A 16,933-nucleotide genomic window follows, 5' to 3' on the forward strand; every position below is an offset into this window, starting at 1 on the left:
GTAGCATTTCACCCTCTGGTTTTTGAAGTTGTTGCACTGCTTTGGCTTGGGTGTCATCAAAGGCAGATGTAGCAAAACCACATTCCCATGGACCACACTTCTCAGCACGGCTCAGATCAAAAATGGCTTTTTCCTTTTCTCTGAGGAAAAGCTTCACTGGTCACAAAGCAAGATCAGAGGCTACCCAGCAGAGCCACAAAGCCACCCCAGCACCAGGCAGTGTAGGATGCTAGGCTACAGCATAAAGGTCCTGATATGAAAATTCCAGAACATGCTGGTAACTCCTGCAGATATTCTACCGAGGTAAAGTAAATTATAAGGAAAAACTTTTCTGCAGCTAGCAGGTTCTGGCAGATACAGGGAGCAAAGAGGTTCTGAGACACAGAAGATAGCCATGAGCATCAGCTCCATGCCTGTCTCATGCCACAAGCCTGAGAGCAGTGGGGAGATCCTGAGATACTTTCCGAGTTTGGAGCAGAGCACGAAGAAGGCTGATGACTGGGCTGGGCTGAGTTTTCATGGGTGCACTGAGCACCATTCCCATCATGGATCTCATTCATTTGGTGGCTCTCCATGCACCCTCATGGCAGCAGGGCCTCTTACACAAAACCCAGCAGGAGACCTGTGGCCAGCTGATGTGACCACAGGCAATGAGATGTCCTGGGTCCCTTTCCTGAACCACAAGCCAGTTTCAAGCAACAGAGCATCCTCTGTCCTCCATCACCAGCCAAGGCCACAGCACCAATTGAAGATCATAGTCCCAAACAGAAACTGGATTATAGCCCTGCCCCTCACACATAAAACAGGAGAATCCAAATGTGATTTATTCCTACTCTGCACAAAACACTACCCAGCCACCTCTGCCTACAGGCCTTATCTCCTGGTCCATTGATTTTTAATAGCATAGTTGTAGACTGAAATGAGATGCCTGAGCATCACATGAGGTTCTGCACCGCTCCCACCTTCATCAACACTAGTGCTGATTTTGGAGTTTCTTGAGGCTGTGCAGGACACAGGCAAGCTCGTTATTGCACCACAAGAAATAGAGGTTGGAGACAGACAAGTCCATTAGATCATCAAATGCTCCACTGTTCCCTACAGTTTGCTTCCTCAGTGCTCTCACCAGCTGAGGCTCGAACAGCCCAGGTGACAGTCCCTATTCACTCCCTTATTCTGCATTCTCCAAATTTCTAGGCATTCCCTCAAATGCATTCAGCTCAGGTTCAAAACCAAGAAGCAACATTTTCTTCTTTTTCTAAATTTGCCATCACAGATCCAAAACACTTCTCTTGTCAGTCCTGTTGTTTAAATCAGTTACCTGTGCCTTGACCAAGAGCAAAGCTCTCCTGTTTCAGAGTTTAAGGACAGAGTGCCAGATCTCAGCAGCCCTGGATAAGCACAACATAAATGAATAATCCTATAGCAAATCACAAAGAGTAAGAGGTGATGAACTCACCAGGGACATCCTCCCAGAGGACCATTTATCAGCATTAACAGTAGCAAAACCTTTTTCAAAGAGTAATTGGACAACTGCAGTACAGACAAACTACAATTAAAATATTAATTAAAGCCCTTTGCTTCTTTCCACACTGCCCTGCACCTTATTAATGCCACATCAAATTTGACATTCAGTTGTCTGGTTGTTGGTCACCTCCAGAGAGCTGCAGGAGAGCGCACAGGATGTGAAGCTTGTGGAGGTGATGTCTCTTCACCAGTTTAGTCACAGGGGCTAAAAAAATGAGCTGCTGCACAGGGTAATCCTTATGGGCATCAACAGAATTATTCTGGCTCTATGCTGGCTCTATGTCTTTTGCTAAAGCAAAGCCACCAGATGGAGAGACACCATCAGACCACACACTAAACACAGGTTGGAGCTCCAGAAGTAATGAACAAGGAGGCAGGAGCATCACTGCAGTGGAGAGGAGTCCCCTGAAGACTGGCATTGTCTGAATGGTCCTCAGGGGAGGCTGCTCACGGGACAGAGCCTGGGTAATCTCACAGCTGTGGAGGAGAGATGTGCAAGGGGCTGGGTGAGAAATAGAGGCAGCTCAGTTGCTCCTGAATGGTGAGTGGATGAAGACAACTTCATGCAGGGGAACCAACTGCAGCTTATTCTCACCCTCTCCCTCCTCAAAGCTCTGCCCACCACATATGCAAAGGCAGAAGCCAGCACAGGCACTTGTTAATGCTTGGCTTGTGAAAAAGCTAACACATTGAGTATAAAATGGGGACAGGTCCAAAAAAAGTTTTCTTAAAAAAAAATAAAAGAAAACCTCAGCATCTTTTCACCACCTTAGCTGGTAGAGTTCACACCACACCACATAACAAACAAGATGAGGGTCACTCACACAGCTTTTGACACCACAATGTGAGAACCACTTGTGACAGCCAGTGATGAGACCCTTGCTAACACAGAGCTCATTATGTGTTGCTAACACAGAGCTCGATGAGACACAGGCAAACACTGGCCATGCCCAGGGGCTCCAGCAGGGCCTGTGCTGCACCCCAGGTCCAGCACCCAGCTGGTGACCAGAGCAAATGTGAGCACCCATGAGCAAGGGAGGTCATGCATAGGGAGAAAAAGCCTGCAGGAACACAATGTGAAGGAACCTGGGGCTTCTCAGGTCTCCTGAAAACTACTGATCTGGCTTTTTTATAACTGCTTTTAGTAGCTTCCTAAAAGCAGACATGTTGGTTTTGTAAAAGCAACTGAAATAGATAATGGCTGGTCAGTGCACTTTATGTTGCCTGTATTAATAAACTACTAATACTTCTGGGAATAAGAAAAAAAAATTCTAGATCTAAATAAATCCCGATCTTCTGCTAACCATTTCTCCTGCAGGGTCATTCCATATATTTTTCCAGCCAAAGGTAGCTCCTTGCTCCTACAGGCAACAAGAAGTGACAGCATCACCCCATTTTTCAAAGCCTTCACCAGACTAAAACCCTCTGGGACCTGAGGACAAGGGGTGTGAGCATTAAGTGCAGGCATGAGAGTAGATCTGCCTTCATGGAGAGGAGAGTCAGAAGTAGGTGGCCTGTCACAGAACTCCAGGAGGGAGGTGGCATCTCTCAAAGGTTTGCCAAGGAGCCCAGGGCTGTGTAGCTACACAACAGCTTGGCATTGCTGCCCCCACACTGGTTATGGCTGCATGCTTAGCAGAGGGTGAGGTGCTTATCAGTTTGAAGAGCTTTATGCTTTATCACCTTGAAAGCACTAAATAAATAAATAAATAGCACAGCTTGCACTTCAGCAGAGCACGAACAGGCATTTATAGAAAGAAGCCCCAGTGAAACCACATGCCCTTTCAATACACCTCCCAGGCAAATAAAACCAACTAATAGCGAGTAGGCAAAGTGTATAAAGGGGCTTTTCAAACAAACAGAAGGATCCTAACAAGGAAAACCCCCCATCTCCAGCAGCCCCCCAGAGTCACTCTGCCCATATGTTTGGGGGGCTCAGCCCCTCGGCATCGCTGGGCTCGGGGCACTGCACACCTGGGCTCAAAGAGAGCAACAGCAACCAGTTCTCCTCCCCAGTTCCTTAGCACAGCTCACTGTACATCCCCCAGCCACTGTGGTTAGCTGTGCCTTCTCATGTCAGACTGTTTCCCATGCCAGGCTGACTGTATTACTTCTCTCTAGTGCTTTTTTCCTGCTCCTGCTGCATGTCAGGCTCCCAGGAGGATGAAATGAAAGGGTTCTGATCACAGATTTCTCCTGAGCAATTAACCCATAATGTGCAAGCTCTCCAAGCTGCAGCATGTTTCTTCATCCCTATACAGCTGCAAACAAATAATCACGGAAAAACAACCAGTACAGGATTATATCCAAACCTGGCCAAGGCAACATGGATCAGAATTAAGCCCCATCTGAAAGGTAGGTCATGGCTCTTGTGTATATTATTCCCTCCCCCAAAGCTGCAGCAATAATTGCATGATGAAGGTGGAAAGCAAAAAAAAAAAAAAAAAAAAAAAAAAAGAAAAAAGAAAAAAAATGAGAGAAACAAAACAAAACAACAAATCAACAAAAGCAAAAAGCCAGGCACCCAAGATATCTTTGCAGGAGCCAGTCCTCTTGAATCAGAACCCTGGAATTGTTCTGCAATCGACTCAGTGGACAGTTACCATCTGTTTATGGAAAAAAATGTTAATAACCCCCAATCATAATCAAATAGGCAACCACTTTACTTTAAGTACCTATTAACTAATGCTAAATTACAATGAAACAGCTCTGCAAGTACTTCTGACATCCACATGCACATCAGCAGTGCCAGCACTTTGATCGGGGCTATTAGAAGAAACACCAAATGAACTGATAGTGACACGATGCCTCAAACAGTACAGAAAGCGTGGGCTGTATTTATTTATTGTTCTTTTATTTCTCCCCCACCTCCTTGTTGCTGTTGCCTATTCAGAAAGAAAATATGTATATGGCCTGTGTACAGATGTAGGTACCACCCACCACCACCGTGAAAGTCTGGTCCCCTGTGCTTTGCTTTGCTGTCCAAGGCTGAGTTTCTGTATGGATTCTTCAATACCCAGAAAAGCTTGAGGCACTCCCATCAGTGGGGCATCACCCAAATGGTCATATTCTGCTTAGCCTCCTTACCCCCATGATGCCTGTAAAGGCATCCCTAAGTCCTTCCCTTATCTCCTTTGGGAGGAACTGGGAGGCAGATACAAAAGCTGCTGCAGGGTGAGGGAAAACCAGGCAAGGCAGGAGAGCCGTACGCAGACGCCAACACACATGCAGATAGGCAGCACAAGCACAAGCCTTATTTCTTTAAGAAATCAGATTAAAAAGCAATTGACTCTTTGCCAACTGTAACCAAGCCTGAACCATTAGCTGGCACCGTCTCCATCCAAGGAAGAAAACCTCATTTGGAAAATGCAAGTTTTTAATCTCAGAGCCTGGAAAATAGTTCATCTCAGCAGAACAAGTGGTCTTGCCTCTGGGAATTTGTCTAGCATCTTTCTCCCTCTAAATCTGCAAACTCAATTCTTTCTGATTTTTGTTTTATTTTTTTTAATATATATTTTGCAGCACCAGGAATACATCACACAAATATGCATGAGGACATGTTCTTTATCCCTAGGCCCTTGCAAATGTAACAGAAAACAAGCAGAAGGAGCATATATTTCAGTCCATCAACCTTAGTATTTACAAGACCTCCATTACTGTGCCATCCAAATATTTTGTTAGCCCCAGGACTTTTCTGTGTCGTTACTGTTGGTTTATGAAATTTCCTTTTTGTTAGTCCCAGGACTTGTGTGTGGCCTTTTTATTATATTATGAAGTTTAATTTCCTGTCATCTGCTGGGATTAAACTTTGATGGGAAGATGTAGGTTTATGAGGCTTGTGGTGACAAGCCTGACCCCACAAGGTGAGGTGTAAAACTCTCCACCTCCGGCGGGTGGTCAGGAAATGTGGGACACTGAGCTTGGAGACAGAGCAAGAGATGACTGAGCAGGGGATGCTGGGCTCCTTGCTTCCACATGATCTATCCCCACCTCCGAGCCCCACTCCCTTGGGACACAGAGACACACCAAAGTGTTCTGACTCCCAATTCCTTGCTCTGTTGCATCCTGTTCTTTTTCCCACACTAATGCAAGGCTTTAAAAACTATCTCAGCTCCCCCTCTGGATCCACCACCCTTCAGCAAATGGCTGCAGCCTGTGTCTGTGACCTGAATGCTTCCCAGTTTTTTTATTTACTTTTTCTGGCAGTTTCCCCCACCGCTGATCCCCCAGCCGCTCATCAGCTGCTTCAGCCCACCCCAATATGACATCCAACCTTATCAGCCCAAGCCCACCTCTCTCTCTCTCTCTAGGAGACCATCTGCTTAATGCTATAAGACACTGAAGAAAAAAAGATATGCTCAGAGAGACTCACGAGGTGCTTTCGGTAACATGTCCAACACAAGCACACTATGTTCTGCATCCGTGACGAAAACAACAGGAAAAACCTGCTCCTGCAGGCTTGCCAAGCTGGGATTTCAACAAGTAGCAACATATCAGCTGGCGATGAACAGCTCCTGATTCAGGGAATGATGCACTTACCCAAAAAGGCTCAGAGTCTGGATTTTTTTCCTTAGTAAACGATAACATGCTAGGTGCCATACAAGGTGGCTCCTGCCCAAGAATCAACTCATAATGATGGACCCAGAGGAAAGTGCAGGCTAAAGGAGATTTGGAGGTGGTTGCCAGCTGTACTTGCCACAGTATCAGAATAATGTCAGACTTGTACGTGAGCCCCTGGAAGAGCAGCTCAGGACCACTCAGTGAAGTGCTTTGATGATTTGGACAACGATATCACTTCGTAAACAGGAAGCCTCCAGGGAGAGGGGAGGGCAGCCCATTAATGGAATAAAAGAGAAGACACCAGGAGAAGAGAGATCCAACACAGCCACAAGCTTCAAGGTATCATTGCCAGATTGGAACCATATGCAAAAGCTCAACTAAGATCCTAAAGTAACCAAAGAGAGAGTAAAGCTCTGGACTCATGCACCTGCTGTGCACCAAGGAGGGAGAGTTTAGAAACTGCATTTTGGAATGAATGGAGGGGATTGTGGCGCTTCTTGTGAGGCGACAAATGGATCAGCAAAACTGGCAGGGCAGACCATAGCCAGGGTACCACAAACCATCCCAGCCACTGCAGGTAAAGGGAAGAGTTGCCTTTGTGTTGTGGATGAAGGTGGTGAAGGGTTTGGTAGCAAGCCTGGTGACACAAGCTCAAGGTACAAAGCCTGGTGGCATGGCAGTTGACAGTGGTATTATGGCAAAAGAAAAAAGTGTAGGCAGAAGAGACACAGGATGCTCAAAGTAAGTGCAGCCAGGTATAGGGAGACTGTCCACAGGCAGGAGGATCTGCAGCCTCCAACTCGAAGCAAAGCTTAAGCAGTATGAGTGGACTGCCCACAGTGGTGCCTATGATACTCCTGATCCATTAAAGAGCTTTGTCCCTGGTTTTAAAGATGTATTCAATTTCTGTCAACTCTATCTCTCCATGCAATGGCATCAATAAAGCTTTTAGAAACTTCACAGGGTTGTGGTTTCATATTAGAACTGGAAGAAATGCAGCATGATGAGGAGGGATGCTGGCTTTTCTGGCTAAGCATTTTTACATCCAAAAAAACCCCCCCTTCATGCACAAAGGCCCATCACAGCACCGCTGTGGTTTCTGGGAATGCAGAATATCTGCTAATACACTTATCCAAAAACCTCTGAACACATACACACATCTGTTCACCAAGACTGGTCACCCACACAAGGTTCACTCCTTTTTAATTCTTCCATTAGGGTCAGAAGTTACTTTTCCTTTTTAGATTTCTATCTCTAAGCCCCATCAGTGGCAAATGCCCAAGCATTTCCAAAGTGTTCTGACAAATCCCTCCAGAAGGCATGTAACATCATCCCAGTTTTACAGATGGGGAAATTAAAGCAGAGACAGAGGTTAAGACAGCTAATTGCCTGTGGACACTAAGTGAATCAGTAGAAGAGCTGGGAATTGATCCCAGGAACCATGTCTTCCATTCCTCTACTCCACCTACTAGTCAGAACACCCTACCAGATGGTTTTTATCATTGGACATATGGACTAAATATTGCTAAGTTGGTGTAGATTTGCTATTTAATTAAATGTCCCCTCTTCCATCTCCATAGGATGCACAGGGCAAACTCCAGCCAGAATCCCATCTGGACACACTCAGGAAGTATCTCACTAAAGCAAATAAAACCCTAGGCAAGCACAAGAAACCTTTCCAAACCTATCAACCTGCCCTGCAACACAGACCCCAGCAAGACCAGGAAACAGGCTGCAAGTCAGAAGCCTTGGAAAGAGCTCATATTTGTCAAAGCCTGGCTTCAAACAGAGCTTGCATGAGCCACCAATTAGGCTGGGAATTACTGTGTCATGTGGAGGTTCTTCCTTGAGTCTTCAATGGGCACCACCAACGCTGCCCAACTGGAGATACCAGCAGAGTCACAAAAAGCAGATGGTACAGAGTCATCTACTTTTTTTTCTGGCATTAGCTCTATCACATCACAGGGCTGGTGTTGATAAGACTGAGAGACCAATTCTGTCGGGCAAACAGACACATTCTCACTTTCCAATCACTACCAAGGACATTTGAAATTGCTCCTGAAGTGGTTATTCATGATGCAGAGGAGTAAACTTTCCAATAGAGAGGTAGAAGAAAGAGACCTTCAACATCACTGAAGGACAGGTCAGTAATTGCTTAGAGATTTATAGCACATGCCTTTCCAACAAACCCAAACCAGTTTCACATCCTCCTCTTCCCCCTTCACACCCTGTGCTCTGCACCCAGCATGACGCAAGGGGAAACCTGTGTATCATCAGCTCCCCAAAACCAGATTTCATCCAAGAACATGCTGTTGGAGTACAACACCCTCAACGCACGAACAAAAGGAGCAGGTTCAGAGCTCCTCTGGGATGCAGTTGTGTACTGATAAGGAAAACACATGCACACTTCTGCCCAGCAGAAGCAGGTACCAGGGAGAACCACCAGCCTGTGTATCTCTGTTACTCTCTCAACAGAAGGAAGTTGGACAATGTTCTCTTTAGGAGGCTTTGCACTGATGATGACAATGTAAGAATAAAGCCACAACACCTTTCCATGTGTGTTACAAGAGCCAGGCAATTCTGCAATGTGCCTCCTGACACAGGAAAGTGACTGTACATACCTTTCATCCCAAACTTGGACCGTCGGCCATACTTGTTGATCATAATAAAGAGGACGACCAAGAGGACACAAGCAAAAGCTGCCAGGCCAACTGCTATGGAAACCTGAAAGGAAAAAGCCTTAGAGTCAACACATAGGAACTTAGGAGTCTAGACTGGAAATACAGCACCTCCTTGCCCAGTTAACCTTCCTCTAGGCCCACACCTTCTGCTGCACTGCACAGGTATCAGCTGTGGAGGAAAAAAGAAGCAAAACCAAAGGGTTCTGGCACAGTTTGGAAGCATCGCAGGCTGTTTGCAGGGCTGGGAGGTCTAGGATCTCCTTGTCAGCAATGCTGTTCTGACACCAGCTCTCTCCAGCCCTTAGCTCCATACATCTGAACGAAAGAACAACCACTACACCAAAGCCTGGGCTCTCCCTTCACTGCATCACATCACAAGTCTCCATTTCTGACATTACCACTGTGCCATGATGTCATAGCACTAAACCTACACTAACCTTAGCTGGAAAGACACAGGAGCAGTAGAAAATATTTTAGAAAGAGTGACTGTCTCCATCCCAACATCCCTCAGGAAAAAAAAAAATAAGGGACAATAACACACCACAAAATGGAAACAGAAGAAATTAAGTAGAAATGTGGGGTTTTGGGGGTTTTGGTTGGGTTTTTTTGTTGTTGCTGTTTTGATTTTGTTTTTTAAAAAAAACATTTCATTTTCCTAAAGCCTCTAAAGGTTCCCTATTTACTGGGATTTTTAGTAATAAATATTTATACTACAACAGTGTCCAGAATCCTTCACTGGAACTGTGGCTCCACCGTGTCAGTGAGCAAGCAGAGGAAAGAAAACCTCCTTGCCCTGAAGGCTTTACAATCCCAGGCTTATTTTAATATTTATGAATATTTATTCCTTCAAGTCTTTGCTTGAGATATTTTTATTGCATTGATGTAAACAACAATTTCTTTGGCATTTGTCCAATTGTTCTCCTTTACTAGGTCTTGTGATGCATTTAGACTTCGCTTCCTTTTACAAAACTGCATTCTGCTATAATAGAAAATACATCATTTAACCAAGAAAAAGTAATTTCATTTTGCAACCCTTTTCCCTGCCTTTATACATTAGCTACAATATTTCTAAATTTTTTATTTCACCACACTCTATTTTCATCCCCCACCTTGTTTTCTGTGCTTTATATTTAATAATCATGGCACACTATTACTCCAGTCTCACAGCTCAAAGTATTCACTTCAGTTATAGGATGTTTTCAGTTGGATGAAAACTAAAACCAAGGTGGATTGAGTTCTGTTCATTCTGTTAACACCTGGTGGGTTTCCAGATCTTAAAACTACTACAGAATTAGTGTAACTGTATAGCATGCTATTTTTTCCCACCAATACTTAGACACACATTTTATTTTTTTTTTCTACCTGGATTCTGCAGAAGAAAGACAATGTTGAGATCTGATAAGCTGCAGGCTTTCTTTCCCTGTTTCATTTCTGGCATGTCCTGCAGAGCAGGAGAGAGGGCAAACTGGCATTGACAGAAATGAACTAAGCTAAATCTGAATCTTCTCACAGAGCAAAACTTAACACTTCAATAACATACTGAAAACCACAATTGCTTGTTTGTTTGTTCTGCAGGTGCTACTTTCTCAGAGTGAGAATTTCTGACCCTGCCAGCAGCAACTTCACAGGATGCCTTATTTTCAAAGAGCTCCCTGGTTCCACACTGCAGACCCAAGAGGATCATGTCAGTGTTTTACTTGCCTGACACAAGCCCTAAAATCCTCCTGATTGTTGTCTCGAGTCATAGAGAAAGAGATTTTCCTTGAAAACATCACAGGAATATAAATACTGAGCCATGGACAACAAGAAATGCATGCAAAACAGTTCTGCAGAGAAGACGGCAGGACTCACCCCAAAAGTGTCCTCCTCTGGTTTATGGGTCACAGTGATAGGTGGGGTGGGACTCACTTCATAATCACCGACTGAAACCAAAACACCAAAGACAGAAGATTCAGTGTGGCTCCCACAGGACTCCAAGGCATCAGCACATCCCCAGCAGCAGGGCCTGACCTGATGAGATCCACTTCACCCCTAACAGAGGCTGCAACTTTCAATTTCAAAATGCACCAAAATCAATCATCAAAGAGTTCCCTGTGCACATCAGCAGAGAAAACAAAGACCAGGACAATGCTGATGTGACTCCAACCTTACAAACAAGAAACATTTTGGTGGTCTATGGGACTTCCACCCTGAGCCTTCTCCCAGAGTTTTCAGAAGTCTATTGGGCAAAGTAGGACTGAATGATGAGATTGACTCCAGAAGAACTTGATGCAAAGAAACAGTTTCTTGGATGTTTTTCGGAGGGAAAAAAATAGGAAAAATAAAGATTCTGTTGAGCAGACACTACAGATGATGGATCTTGCTTCTGACCTCAATCCACAATAGGGAACACATAAATGACACACAACTGCTTTGTGGATTGGACAGGTTGCATCTACATAAGACTCCACTACACCACAACCAACCAGTTAGAGTTTCAGTTATATTTATCTCCAGCTTTGCCATTTAAGACCTTAAACACTGTCACTTCCACTATATAACCTTCTTCAGGATCTCACTAGAGGGAAATTAACATCTCCTGGGATCTAGAGATTGCCTCGTTGATCAAAAGCTCCCCATCCATCTCGCTCGTGCATGGGGAAGCCAGGACTTTAGACAACTTTCCTCAGATTGCTTTTTGCTTCCTGATTTTTCCTCCAGGACCACATAAATCACAGAAGGGCAGTGGGGAAAAAAACAAAACACACAGTATGCAAAGGGCAAGAAGACACTTACTTGAAACAAAGTTGTCCGTACTCTCTGTGGAAAGGACAAAGAGAGAAGCAACAGTTAGCAGCATAGCAAAGGGAAAGTTCTCATTCCCAGTCCACCTCAGACACACTCCACCACCCCAAAAAGCTCAGGAAACCAAAAGTTCTCATCTTTTGTCTTGTTGGGCAACTGTAACTAAAAATTGCAGAAGACGTACCAGCAGGACATTCCTGAGGTCAGGATGCACAGGTGCACCTGCGTGGGGCTGACCCAGCAGAGGGATGCTGCTGCCAGAGCAGGGAACAATCAGCAGCACTGGGTGTCTGGAGACTTTTAACTGGTTGTTAAACAACCTTTCAGCAGGTGAGCAAAGCTCAACAGATACATGGGCTCAGCAGGACAGGGGTGGAGAAAGTCCTGCGAGGACAAAGACAAGCTCCCAGGAAAGACAGTCCACCTTGGGGCAGGGATTTAGAGATGTCCTCTGAGCTCCCTTCACAGTCTACTGAGCCACTCATCAACTCCAACAGCATCTGGACTGGATATGGAGGCCTCAGTTGTCCCAGAGCTGCCTCTTGCACAAGACAATCCCTGCTGTCAGCCTCCTGACTGCTCCAGTCTATTCATTAAAGCTCCTTCAGCTTCCAAAGGTGGCCAAGGCCCCTGAGGATGATGTCTAAAGCTCTCTGTGACACTCAGTTTACATAGCATGAGAACAACGCCAGCTTTGAATTCACTCGCCCATGTCAGAAACTGAGCCCAATATTAACTGGAGTTTACACAGCTTTGCTGGCAGAGGGCTCTTGGAAAGATGCTGAAGCCTTCACAGGTGAGGTTTAGAAGGGAAGTGAAAAAACAACCGCCGGGTGACAAACACAGCTTTCCAAACCAAGGGAAAAAGCCTGAAAAAATATTTTTGTTTCAAGTCAACTAGAAGGGTAACTTTCCTTGACTTTTTCTAGCAAGAGACAAGGAAAAAAAAAACAAAAACAAAAAAACCACAAACAAACAAAAAAAACAAAAAACAAAACCAGGAAGAAATATTTCATTTGTAGACTTTCTTTTTTTCCTATTAAAGTGGACAGACTCTAGCTGTAAATCTCTTGCTGCTTCTCCACTTTCCTCTGTCCATTTTTTCTTTGCTGGACTAAGCAAATTTGACAGAAACCCACAAAAAGCTTTTCCCACCAAAGTTTATTTTTTGAAGCAAAAAAAATAGCTGAGGAATTTCAGCCAACTTAAGTTCCGTGAGTTCTGCAGAACACTCAAAGAACTGAACACTCATCAAGGAGGGGAGGTAGGTACATCAGCCTTTGGGGACTAAATAAGGAGATGGCAGCCTATGGTAGAGATGCCAGTAATGACAGGAAATGAGATTTTTATCAGGAGATGACACATATCTGTCCTGGGACACAATTCCCCAGCTCCTAGAGCCACAGCATCACAGAGAAGCAGAATATGGCTCGGGGCGTATCTCTCAGCTCCCACCCAGCCTCCTCTCACAGCACCTTTCTACTCCCAGCCTAGGAAGCACAGTCTGTGACCATACCAATAAAAGGTTACACACCAGAGATTTCTAAAATGTGGTCACAAGTCCTTTTCTATGCTGATAGGAAGTCTTCCAGGCTACAATTCCATTAATTAAGCCTAACAATCTCATCCTGGGTAGTGACAGCAAAACCCTTGCACGTGTGAATAGCTATAGGCAATAAACATCCTGAATGAACCACACTGGGGAACCTTCAATTTGTGGCATTTTCTAGAGGAATCTACCTTCCAATGGGGAATTGTAAATGTCAGCTGCATTGAGTGTTAATGTCAGCTTTGGCAGTGGACAGAACAACGAACTTCAAGGAAAGTAAATTACATCCTACATTGGGCTGACAGGGTCTGCCAGGGTGCGGGACGGCTTGGGACTTCCAATCAGAAGAAATAAAAGAAATGGGTGAGTTCATGCTCAGAGATGGTTCAGGGTCTCTAAGTACTCCACACCAACACTACATATAAGGCGTGGATGAAGGTGCACTCAATATTTTACATATATTTCACACAATCCCATTTTTCCAAAGCCTCTGACACGAGAGGCTCTTCAAACACCAAGGTGCTTTCCCACAGCACAGATCCATTTCCAAAATCAGCTCCCTGGAGCAGCAGACCTGTCCCCTGTTTCTGAAGGTTCAGCACCTGCTTAAGACCTGTCCCCATTTCACAGATACGGAAATTGAGTCACAAAGGTGGAACCTAAGAAAGATGAGACTGCAAACCTGCACCTCTCCTCACCCACCTACATTTGATAAGCTGCCATTCTGCCCTTACAGAAGGAAACATAAATAGGTCAGATAGTCAAACAAGGCATCATCCTTGAAGCCAGAATACAAATTTTCTTCTCCCATACGTATTAGCTCATTTGTTCAATTGTCAGATCTTCAAGGCAGGGATCTGGGCTTGCATTTACTTTATTTGACCTGCAGGAAAGGTCTGTGTGTATATATGGTGTGATATAAATAATAAATGAGAGTAATGCTGGTATTTTTCTATATTTAGCAAATGCCGTATTTTGTTGGATTTTCTTGGGCTGCAGGGGACAATTTAGAGCTGCCACTTTCTCATGGCATCATTCCTGAAAGCAGCAACATGCACAGATCTTAACTCCATGATGGCCAGAGAGGTGTTGCAATGACAGAGAGGAGACCAAGACCCTCCACATTCCTATGGAGCAGAGAGGTCACCATAAAAGTCTCTCCTGCACTCCTCAGAGCTGGATATATCATGTCTTCAAATGTTTGTTTTCTGGTTTGGTGTTTTATTTTGGGTTTGGGTTGGTTTTGGTTTTTGCATTTAAGCCCTAATCACTGGAGAGTACAATGGGGAATTCCAAACAGTCAGTTAAGAAATCCCAGCAAACTGATGCAAAGCAATTAATTGAGCTGTCGCATCTTGTGTAGACCTATCATCCTGGAATTGCACATGTCATATTTGGAGAGAAAACAACCCTGCTGCTGCTGCATCCAGCTATAATTGCTTCACAGATGCAAGCTAGAATTAAAAAATGGAAGAACTGCATCATTGTTATAGGCTTTCCTTTCTATAGCTTGTAACTAGCAATGATTGAGAGAACTGACTGAGAGAATACTTCCTGGGGCAAGCCAGAGAATATCCAAAATAACTGACCAAACTAACATCTTATTCCCACTGGAATACCTTAAGATCTTAAAAAAAACCAAAACACAACAGTATATATTATACAACAAAAATATCTAAACCAGTTAGTCTGTGTCTCTCTACATTAAAGAATTGTTACAGCATCAAAGCACACTTGAGTAGGAGAATCATATTGTTCAGAAAAGGCCTCCAGAGGTCACCTCTTCCAACCCATTGCTCAGACAAAGTCCAGATTAGGTTGTCAAGGACTTGTGGTGGAGCCAGAGTAAGACCTTTGGATTGCAAGCAACCCTAATGAGATAAACTGAATACCCTACCTGGAAAGGGCTTTTCAAGGAAGTGTCCTTTGATGGTTTGGTTGGCTGAGCCCAGTTGGTTGGTGGCCACAATTGTGTAGTTGCCATTGTTGTAGTGAGTGGGTTTGTTGAAGAGCAGACAACCCTCAGACACTTCCCCTTGTTGGTAAAACTCCATGTGGATGATCTCTGTCTCCCGGAGGACCTGGCCATTGTGCAGCCAGTGAAGGGTGGGAGCTGGGTTCCCATGCACTGCAAATGCAATGCAGTGCTCCAGGTGTAGCACCGGCTCCTCCAGGGTTAGGATGCGAGGGGGATCTAGCAGAGAGAAACATGGCAGGCTCACAGCACACCTCCACCCACACTGTGCCTCTGTGCACCATGGAAATTCAGATTATTGAAAACACAACCTTCAAAATTCTTTGTTCCTTCTATTCTTCCCATGGATGCCTGCAAACAAGCAGCTTTAAGGCACAAGAACTGTTCTACGCTCTTCAGAAGGAGGATTTGAACCACAGCCAGATTTCCTGGGCTTCCAAACAGGGGTAATAATTAACAACAGGGATGGTCTTTTCACCATCCCAGAAAAAAATTAAGCTTGGAGTTGCCTGGTCCACACACCAACTGCTGCTCTCCTTCCCTCAAGGGATGATGGGGAGGCTGCCTGTCCCCATTACAGAGGATGCTGATGTAGCACTGCTATGCTACACGTGTGCAAGGTGCCTGTGGGACCACTCCAGTCACACTGAGCAATTTTGGATTGCTTAGCCATGGAAGCAAACATCCCTCAGCAACTGCCCGTCCTTGGGGGTTTTGACTGCCTCAGTATCCCAAAGGAGTTCTCACTTGCCAAGCACCCTCCAGGGGTATTTTAATTAAAGGGAGCAGAGTGGGAGAGGGAAACGCAGATACTCCACCTGCAATTTATTGCATATGCATTGTTTTTCCCCTCAGGACACCCCAAGAATTCAAATGTTGCTCTGCCATCACTTCTGAAACCCCATTTACGACGCCTACACATAAGATCCCAAACCCCAAGGCTGGCAAGGTCTGAACAGAATTTTATGCAAAGACAAAGGACACAAAAAGATAGAGGTCTTCCCTAAAATCTGTTCCTGGTACCATCCAGCTGCAAAGACAAACCACGGGGCACCTACAGGGAGCAAAACAGTACACCAACTTTCACCCACCTTTCAGAAAAAGATGGTGAATTTTTCAGATACTGAAGGTGGTAGAAAAAAAAAACCAACCAAAAAAAAAGGTGCAGATCTGCTTGGAGCTGAGCAAAATTCTCCCACCAGCACCCAGCTGCCCTAAGCCACTCAGCCATGTCCCAGCCACCTCCTTTCACTTGCAAGTCTAGATTTGCGTGTGGCTTGTTCACATCTTCCTGGCAAGGAGGATTCAAAACAGGCAGCCACCTACACCGAAACCCAGATCTTTTCAGTGTGAGATTACAGCCTGAGTGATGGGACTGGGCAAAAGAGCAGGGCTAGCAGAAGCTGTCAGCAGCTTAGAGGACTACAGGGGTGAAAATAGGTACTGGCATGGTGCTGTTTCAGGTATGGAGGAAAAGATGCTAAAATGCAGTGCAAAATACACCTTCCTGCTGACCAGTCACCTCTGAGCTAATGCAGACTTTAATTACCTCCATTCTTCAATCCATCAATAGTTTTAATTGGGAGGAAGATGAAAGTAGCAAAGTATCTGCTCTCTTCTTTCCAATCCCCTCTGACCCCTTGTCTTTACAGTAGCTCCTGCACTGCACTGGACATGCAACACATGTGGTTTCACCAAAATGATCCAGAACCTTGTGTGGATCTCTGATCTGCCTAGCAGGGTTGGGAGTGGGGGACAGATTTTCAAACTACAGAGTAAGGGCAAATATTACAGAGCAACACATAGTAAATCTCAGCTGCTTGAGAGCACAAAGCTGTGTAAACTTCCTCTTAAGGTCAG

At 44.9% G+C, this 16,933-nt stretch overlaps 1 protein-coding gene across 4 annotated transcripts in view; it reads right to left on the minus strand.

The window, feature by feature from the left end:
* NTRK3 (neurotrophic receptor tyrosine kinase 3) overlaps positions 1-16,933 on the minus strand; it is a 206,342-nt gene that overhangs the window by 126,737 nt on the left and 62,672 nt on the right. For all 4 annotated transcript variants that reach the window (XM_071754307.1, XM_071754306.1, XM_071754305.1 and 1 more), the window contains 4 exons: positions 14,996-15,292; positions 11,541-11,564; positions 10,617-10,687; positions 8,706-8,808 (listed from right to left, as the gene is read on the minus strand). In XM_071754307.1, the coding sequence (XP_071610408.1) occupies positions 8,706-8,808; positions 10,617-10,687; positions 11,541-11,564; positions 14,996-15,292 (495 nt within the window). The remainder of the gene's footprint in view (positions 1-8,705; positions 8,809-10,616; positions 10,688-11,540; positions 11,565-14,995; positions 15,293-16,933) is intronic.

The sequence above is a fragment of the Heliangelus exortis genome, chromosome 11 (genome assembly GCF_036169615.1).
Source record: "Heliangelus exortis chromosome 11, bHelExo1.hap1, whole genome shotgun sequence".
Taxonomy (NCBI): domain Eukaryota; kingdom Metazoa; phylum Chordata; class Aves; order Apodiformes; family Trochilidae; genus Heliangelus; species Heliangelus exortis.